At 27.6% G+C, this 9,626-nt stretch overlaps 1 protein-coding gene across 1 annotated transcript; it reads left to right on the forward strand.

Annotated features, from left to right (window-relative positions):
• The first annotated feature begins 8,121 nt into the window (after window positions 1–8,121).
• Window positions 8,122–9,626, forward strand: LOC117911796 (aquaporin PIP2-7). The gene is made up of 4 exons (XM_034826213.1): window positions 8,122–8,512; window positions 8,606–8,901; window positions 8,996–9,136; window positions 9,252–9,626. Exons 1-4 carry the CDS (start codon window positions 8,230–8,232, stop codon window positions 9,369–9,371), a joined length of 840 nt encoding a protein of 279 aa, XP_034682104.1. The 5' UTR covers window positions 8,122–8,229; the 3' UTR covers window positions 9,372–9,626.

Consider the following 9,626-nt stretch of genomic DNA (forward strand, 5'->3'; position numbering starts at 1 on the left):
AAATATAGAGAGTGATAAAAATAATATATTACATATAAAAATTATTTTTAAAATATATGTTAAAATACGTTAAAAATATTTATAATTTCTATACAAGTTCTTCTTCAACAATGTAACAAAACATTCAAAAACAGTTTTAAAAAACTAATTTTCATAACTACTTTTAAAAATACTTTTCCAATTTAGCCAAAATTTTGCCAAATGTTTGATATTCTTCAATAAATATATATATATGACAATAGAAGTGTAGATGGATTTGTGGGGAAGGAATCTTCCACAAAAGGAAGAGATTCCGAGCTTGAATCTATATCCCTACTAGGGGATGCTGAAGGAATGTGATGATTGAAGTGGCTGGAAGAACCTGCTACTTCAGAATAAAGTGGCATGAATTTTTCAAAAGGAACTGAATAGGAAATCTTAGAATTTGTAGGTTATATATATATATATATATATATATATATATATATATATATATATATATATATATATATATATATATATTATGTTACAAGTGACTCTAAAAGAATCACAATGATTCTTAGAGTTTGTTTGGTAGTATTTTTTAAAACATTTATATTATAAAATGGTTTTTAAAGAAAAATCAAGACTTTTAACAAAATTTAGAAAATGTTTTTAAAAAATTCAAAAATGTTTATTTTTGAAGAAAGTAGTAAAGTACGTGATTATCTCAAAAACACACTTTTCGAAAAAATAAAAAATAAAATCGTTGAAAGCCCTTCCAATATAAATATTGGCAAACACACCCTTACTATAATCATTTTGCCAACCCAAAATATTGATTTTAACTCATCCAAGTGTTGGAGATGCTAAATGTAATCATTTTATTTTTTATATTTATTAATATAAATTATTGCATATCATCGTAATCATCAATGATTAGAAAGCCCACCTTGGTTGATTTTTTTAATCTGTAAGTTGATTATCAAATATTATTATATTAGGAGGGGATATCCAAGGAGATTATTCTCATTCTTTTCTTCTTAGATGAACATCTTATCTTCAATAATTAAATAAATAAAAAAACAATAATTTTAAAAAATAAAAAATAAAAAAGCATCATGCACTTTCTTGTACTTCTTTTCAATCTTATCTTATGGATAGTTTATTTTTTTTTTAATTTATAAATAAAAAATAAAGGTAAGAGCATAATTTTAAACAATTTTCATAATCCAATTATATTATTTAAAAATTAATTTTTACATCAGATATTGATTGCATTAATTCTTTGAATATTTCAATTCTACGAGTATTTGGATGAATATATTATAAAATTAAAATATAACTTTTATTTTATGATAATAATTTTTAAAAAAATTGATAGCGTCTGAACTCATATCATAGTCGTGTCCATGGTTCGAACCTAGGCGTATCAAATGGGAGGAGGTGTTACAATAATTTAAAAGGATGACAAACCAATTCAAATAGAGCCCTAATAATTAATACATATATATATATATATATATATATATATATATATAATACACGCTGGATTCCACTTATCTTTGATTCCACACATATACTATAATAAGATAAAGATGGTGAAATGTGGGACCTTGAAGCTCACAATTTCCAAGATTTTTCTAATCACTTCAATGTCTTATCCCTTAAGAAAATGGTAGTCTTATCGATAAACATGTCCTTTCATTTTTGTCCCACCAAACTTAATTTATTAATTTATAAATTTATTTATTCCCACAATTTTTATTTATTTGTTTATCTACCATTCTCATTTAAACCACCTTGTATTTTTCCTTTATTTTTTAAAGGGAGAATTACCCAAAAGGGTAGGTTGGGCAAAATAATTACTAGAAAGGGTGATATCTTTTAATAATTATTGGGAAGGACTTTAGTAAGTTTAATATACCAAAACTGCCATTTAACTAAAACTTTTAAAATTCAAAGCATTTAAAGTACTTTACTTGATTTGTCAATACATTTATGGTACATGAGTCCCATATTTATTGTAATTATTGATATTTAAATTTTAAATCAAAATTTTGGGTTTAACCCTTACAATTATATATAATTTGTTATTTAAATTTACTATTTAAAACAAAAATACTTTTAAAAAATATTTTCAAATATCATTTATTGTTTTTTTACCTTTTTTATTTTTATTCTAATTTTTAATTTTATGAAGAAAAAAATAAGTTTTATAATTATATAATAAAAATGATGATTTTTTCATAGATATATTATAATTTTAAATTGATAAATTATGTTTTTGTATTAAATTTAAGGAAGATAAAATTTTTAATTTTTCATTCAGATTCTCTAAAAATAATAAGAAAATGATAGAAAATGTTTAATCATTTTTTATTTTTATAATAAAATAATTTTAAAAAAATTATATGATTTTTTTCCTTTGCATAGTGTTTTTTATTTATTTTAATTTTCATATAAATTTTTTTTCTCAATGCATCGTGTGGATGATGTTAATATATTTGATATGTTGAATATTAATAAGGTATAAAAGGTGATCCTTAAAATTATTACTTTTATTATACAATACAAGCACAACAAAAATATGTTATAATTATAATATAAATACACTTACATTACAATACATTACAATAAAACCTGATTAATAAATTTATGAATTTTTTTATAAAATGGTAATTTTGTATGATTATACCATATTTCACAACATACCTATATCATAAATAATTTCTGAAATCAAATAAAATACTAATTTGAATTCACGTAGTTTATATATATATATATACAAAAATTATTAAATAATTTTAAAACACTAAATAAATATTGTTAATATATTAATACGATGTGTTAATACCAATAGGGTATGAATAAACATTTTTAAAATTATTACTTTTATAATGAAATATAGGTACAACATAAATGCATTATACTTATAATATAAATATACTATCATTACAATATATTATAACATAATTTAATTTATTTTTATTTAATTTTTTCACTTGCTATATTACCCAATGAATAATTGTGAGTTATTCCATTTAATAGGTGTCTGTTAGTCAATTGAATATTTATATATTATTCAATTAATGAGTGCTCGAAAAAAATAATTATTTATTATATTATGATAACAAAGTTTTTAATTGTATGTTTTATATATAAAACGATATAATAACTTTAGGATATGGTTTTTATTTATGAGATATTAAATTTTTTTTTTTTACAAGGTTCTCTAAAAAATCTCAATTTAAAAAAAAACAAATTTTTAAATAGTTAATTGTTCAAAAGTAATAACAATTTTTTCAAGTTGAAAAATATACCGTTAATTGTCTATCAACATGTACTTATCATCATGTATGGGCCCCATATCATTTATTAACTTGTACTTATCATTATATATGGGTCCCACATAATTGACAATCTCAATTTATTTATAAATAATATAAAAAATATATTAAAGGGTAAAATTGTCCTTTAAAAGAATGAGCCTTCATAGTCATTAGTTTTTCTAACCCACCTTATTGGATAATTCTCCATTTTTTAAACCTCTTTTCATATTATTTTTTTGGAAAAGTCTTAAAGGATGTCTAAGTAATCAATTTAATCATTTAAAATGATTTAATAATTTAATTTATATCAATTTTAATTATTTTAAGCATAATTTTAAATTTAATAAAAATAAATTGATTATCTTGACTTAATATTTAATTAAATCTAAAACTATGATTATATAAAAAGATTTAAAATTAATATAAATTAAGTCATTAAATAAATTTTAAAATTATTTTTAAAATATATTTAAAAATATTAAAAATTAATTAAAAACATTTTAAATTTCAAATAAACTTTTATTTTATAAAATATCATAACACGGTTTTTTAGAATTATTTTAAAAAATAATTATAAAACAGAACCACAATTTTGATCTTACAATTTATTTCCATTTTAATCCCGTGCCAAACACGGCCTAAATCCATTCTATTTATCTCCGATGACACATTTTTAATAACATGTGGGACCACGAAAGCTCACGATTCCAAAATTTTGTCGTCCTCCAACTCAACCATATAATTATTCAATCACTTTAATGTTGAATTTTACAAAGAAAATTTTAGACTTATCAAAGTTTCTTTTTGATTATAAACCCTCCAAATTATTTTATAATTTTCATTTTTTTTCTTGGGTGTGACATTTTATCAATTTTTTCTCAAACATTTTGCAATTGTCGTTTACGATAAATCAGTATTCTATCTTCTATATTTAGTATTTCAAATATAGTCCATTTTTCAATCATTTTCAAATGACAATTATGTCAAAAAAAAATTCCAAGTATTTTTTTTTATTTAAAATTATTTAATAAATAAAATAGAAAAAAATAAAAAATTTATTATGATAATTTTTTTAAAAAAAAAAACACTAAAATTAGTTCATAGTTTAAATCACTTTTATTATGTTTTGCCTGTCGGGATCGAACCGATCAATTTGTGAAGTTAATGACTTATGTATAATCGTAATTAAGAAATATTTAAAAGTTTTATCATTATATCCTACGATGATCGTATTAATTGCTGAATCATCTTAAAAATCTTGTGTTTTTCTTTATATTACATGGGTGTCTCGAACTTTTTGATAAAATTTTATGTTTGATTATATTTAATATTATTTTTTCTGTTTATAATTTCTATTATTAAAAAATAAAATAATCTTAAAGGGAATGTACGAAGCTTAATAGTTTGGTGAGCCATTAAGGGGTCCACACGGAAAAAAATAATTGGAAAATAAAAAGAAAAAGGAAAAAAAATGGGAAAAAGAAAGACCACAACTTTCTGGAGTTTTCCAGGGTGCCAAACGGGGACCAAAAATTGCGGCAAACGGGATAAAGATAAGGTCATTTTCATCGTAAGAAAAACAAAATTAAAAAATTATAAAAAAAAATAAAAGAGAGAACATAATTCAACGTCATTAAAAATTGGAATCTGTCTGGAGAATGGTGAGTCGCTTTCAAGCATTTAACGTTAGTTTTCAAAAGCACCACCCCCGCCCACAGGCCACAGCCACAAACTCTGTGCCCAAAAAATATGACCGTTGGGAATTTAATGCCGTGGAGAGCCGTTTCCTCCCTACAACGGTTAAAAGAGAAGACTCTGGAAACATCTAGCCGTTTTGTGCAACTTGAAACGTGGCAGAGTGTAATTGATCCACGTGGACATATAAGTATATATACATATAAATTTTTATTGATTTTAAAAAAAATTATATTAAATTATTTTAACAAAATCAACTAAATAATTATAAAAAATAAAACCTTATGATTTTTATTAAAAAAATAATTTAAAAAATAAATCTAAAGAAGCCGCCACCGAAGCAAGGGAACAACATCCGTCTTTTCACTCCAAGAATGACATTGGAAAGGCAAAGGCATGGTAGTTGGGAACCAGCTCATAATTTATTTTGTGGTGGCTCTAAATATTTTAGAATTATTAACTTATAGTTGGGTGGGAAAATGTCACATCTTATTCGAATATTCTAAATATATAGTCTATTAATATTTGTATATCCCACTTTTAGTCGGATATTCCAAATTATGTGCCAAAATTCTCCATGTTCCAAAGTTTAAAAATCATCGTATGATAAACATAATTTCATTTGTTTGTATAGAGTTTTATTTTTATTTTTTTTTCAATAATTTATATTTTGGTATGCAAGGGAAAGTGTTAGATTTTGGAGTGGAGGATGGTAATCCTTGGGGTAAATTGAGTCATAGAAAGGTTGGAGGTGGTGGGGATTAATAGGAGGAAATTAGTGGGGCGAAGGCTAGACCCTTACCATGAGGCTTGATAAATGGTGGCTAGAGGCTAGACCCACGTGATTTTCATTTAGTACTTTGATGAGTCGCACACAATGTAACATTTCTTTAACCTAAAGAATGTCAAGTACCCATCGACAATTAAAGAGGAGTACCCCAATTAATGCTACCTTGGTTTATTGATTTAGAACTTTAGGATTTATGGAGCTCACTCTTCTTCTTTTGTTTTTGTTTTTGTTTTTATGAAAGAGTAACCGATGAAATTGTGAATAGAATTGGTGTTACGGTTTTTTTTTTTATAGGAGAAGTATTATATGAAGGTTTATAGAATTAACTCATTTTTTTTTGTTATGAAAGGTAATCGATAGAATTATGAACAAGAATAATGTTACGAGTTTTTTTATAAGAAAAAGTATCATATACATGTATCAAGGGAAAAATAAAATAAAATATATAATAACATGATATGAACACAAAATGATAGAATGTAAACATGGAATGATAGAATATCGAATAACAAAACATATGAAAAATATTAAATATCCATTTTGTTAATATTTTCATAAATTCAGAGCAATCAAATTTTAATAATATTTATTTTAAATAAATCGAAAGGAATCAAAATTCTTAATGTTGGGGTGGACGTATTTCATATTTTTATTATTTGTATTTATTTTTGTATCAACAATTAAAGAGGAGTACCTCAATTAACGCTACCTTGGTTTATTGATTTACAACTTTAGGATTTATCGAGCTCACCCTTTTTTTTAAACGAAAGAGTAGCCGATGAAATTGTGAATAGGATTAGTGCTACGAGGTTTTTTTTTACTGGAGAAGTATTATATGATGATTTATAGAATTAACTTTTTTTTTTTTGTTATGAAAGGTAATCGATTGAATCATAAATGGGAATGATGTTACGAGTTTCTTTATAAGAAAAAGTATTATATATATATATGAAAAAAATAAAATAAAACATATAATTACATGATATGAACGTAAAATAATAGAACGTAAATACAGAATGATAGAATATCGAATAACAAAACATAGAAAAATATTAAAGATCCATTTTTTTAATATTTCCTATTATTATTATTATTGTTATCATTTGTGTTTATTTTTGTATCAATCCTACCATAATAAGCATATCTAAAAATAACCAAAATTTATTATTAAAAAGTGTCTTTTTTTTTCTTAAAATTATTAAGAAAAGATCCACAAATAGAACCTATTAAAAAAAACCCACCTTGGAATTTTGCTTATAAAATGATGGCATTGAGCCACACAAAGGGAATAGTTTTTAATTATCAAGAAAGGCCCTAATAATGCAGATTCAGATACTCATAGGCAAAGAAAGAGAAGTGGAGAGAAGGTTGGGCCTCTCTGTCTCTCACCTGCACTGCATCCCTCCCTTCTGCCATTTTCCAATTACCAAATAAAAAATGGATGAGGACAATGCAATCAATGGAGACAGACTAAAAGACAATTCCTACTTGATTCTACCAAATAAAGAAGTCACTCTCCACCCCCATTTCCAAGCAACCACTCTCATTAATTTAATGAATTAATTAATTAATATATCTAAAAGAATGTTTTTTTTTTCTTATCTTGGTCTCACTTGTAATTAAGTGCCTTTTAAAACCCATTTCACTCTATATAATCATTTTATTTTTTGAAAATTTTAAAACAAATTCTTGGTCTTGGGTTATTTTCCAATTGATTTGATGTGTGTTTAAAAATAATTTTATTATTAATAATAATTTTCTTTATTTAAGAATAATAGTTATTTACTAATTTTTAAAATATTTTAAAAAATATCATCAAATAAAACCCTAAATAAATATTTTTACCTAATATAAAAAAATCATTTAAAAATGATGAAAAAGTAGGTATTTTTCCATATTGGAAATATATATCACCAAAAAAGAAAAAAAACCCCATGATTTTCCTAGGTTAAAATAAAATACTATGGATTCAAATGGTGGATGAAATGCCAAAACAATGGACACAACATGATTGGAAATCAGAGAAAAAAATATTTAAATAAAACAAGATAAAAAAAAAAAAAAGTGAGAGAAAAAAAGACAAGAGGTAACCGTTGCAGGCGTGGGTTTGAGTTGGATGCCAGGCTGACCATTCCAACCCTACCAACACATCACTGGCAGTGCCCACTGCCCCCCTTCTCCATTTTATCATTAGCCATCACATGGTTTCGCTGTATCCATGGCCCCACCTCTCTCTCTCTCTCTCTCTCACTCTAAACCTACTTTTTTTTCTTTTTCTTTTTTTTTTTTTAATTTCAAAACAGCCCTTGCTTATCCATAAATCTCCATGCCAGTCAGTCATCCTCTCTGTTCTTAAAAGGAGTCTTCTGGGGTTTGTGTGCATCAGTGAGTTAAGCTTTTTGAAGGAGAAGGGATAAGTGAGAAGAGAGAACAGAGAGAGAAGAGAGTGAGAAAATGTCTAAGGAAGTGAGTGAAGAAGGGCAGAGCCATGGGAAGGACTATGTGGATCCACCACCTGCTCCACTGATTGACATAGCTGAGATCAAGCTTTGGTCTTTTTACAGAGCCGTGATAGCTGAGTTCATAGCAACCCTTCTTTTCCTCTACATCACTGTGGCCACGGTCATAGGCTACAAGAAGCAGGCTGATCCATGTGGTGGCGTGGGGCTTCTGGGTGTTGCATGGGCCTTTGGTGGGATGATTTTCATTCTCGTGTACTGCACTGCCGGAATCTCTGGTAAAGAACTCTACAAAACCTCTTCAAAACCCTGTTAATGGTTTTTTCATGTGATTTTCTGATGGAGTTGTGGGTTTTTTCTTGTACTAACAGGTGGGCACATCAACCCTGCTGTGACCTTCGGGTTGTTCTTGGCCAGGAAGGTGTCTCTTATCCGGGCTTTGGCCTACATGGTGGCTCAGTGTTTGGGAGCCATTTGCGGTGTTGGGTTGGTGAAAGCCTTCATGAAATCCTTCTACAATTCACTTGGTGGTGGTGCCAACTCCGTCGCCGCCGGCTACAACAAAGGCACAGCTCTTGGTGCTGAAATCATCGGCACTTTCGTGCTCGTGTACACTGTTTTCTCAGCCACTGACCCCAAGAGAAGCGCCAGAGATTCCCACGTCCCTGTAATTAATTAACCCACCTCAAAATTTCATCCTTTCATGGGTTTATCACCAATTTTTGTCTGTTTTTCACTATCTTTTTGGTGGGTTGTTTCAGGTTTTGGCTCCACTGCCCATTGGGTTTGCTGTCTTCATGGTCCACCTTGCCACCATCCCCATCACCGGCACCGGCATCAACCCCGCCAGGAGCTTCGGCGCCGCCGTCATCTACAACAATGAAAAAGTTTGGGACGACCAGGTAAGAGAAATCAAATCCTTCAACATTTCTAGCTTCCTCCTTCCAACAAACAAAAAAAACATCTACACTTATTTTAGATTTTCCTGACACTGAAACCATATATGTTCTCCAACAGTGGATCTTCTGGGTCGGACCATTTGTGGGAGCACTAGCTGCAGCAGCATACCACCAGTACATACTGAGAGCAGCTGCCATCAAAGCTTTGGGATCATTCCGCAGCAACCCCACCAACTAAAAACCCACAACACCCCTCCCTCCACCATAAAACAAAAAAAATCCCATTTCTATTTGTTTGTTTGTGTGTACCAGAGATGATTATGATGATGATGTTGATGATGAGAGCCCCTCTCTTCATTTTTTTTGTTTTTCTTTTTTTTTTTCTTTCTTTGTATCTTTTGTTCCATAATTTAATCCTTCTTTGTTAGCTTTGGGCTTTTGTGTATTATATTCTTATTTGCATTGGATATTAACCAATAGTGGTTTGTCTTCT

The sequence above is a fragment of the Vitis riparia genome, chromosome 3 (assembly GCF_004353265.1).
Source record: "Vitis riparia cultivar Riparia Gloire de Montpellier isolate 1030 chromosome 3, EGFV_Vit.rip_1.0, whole genome shotgun sequence".
Classification (NCBI taxonomy): domain Eukaryota; kingdom Viridiplantae; phylum Streptophyta; class Magnoliopsida; order Vitales; family Vitaceae; genus Vitis; species Vitis riparia.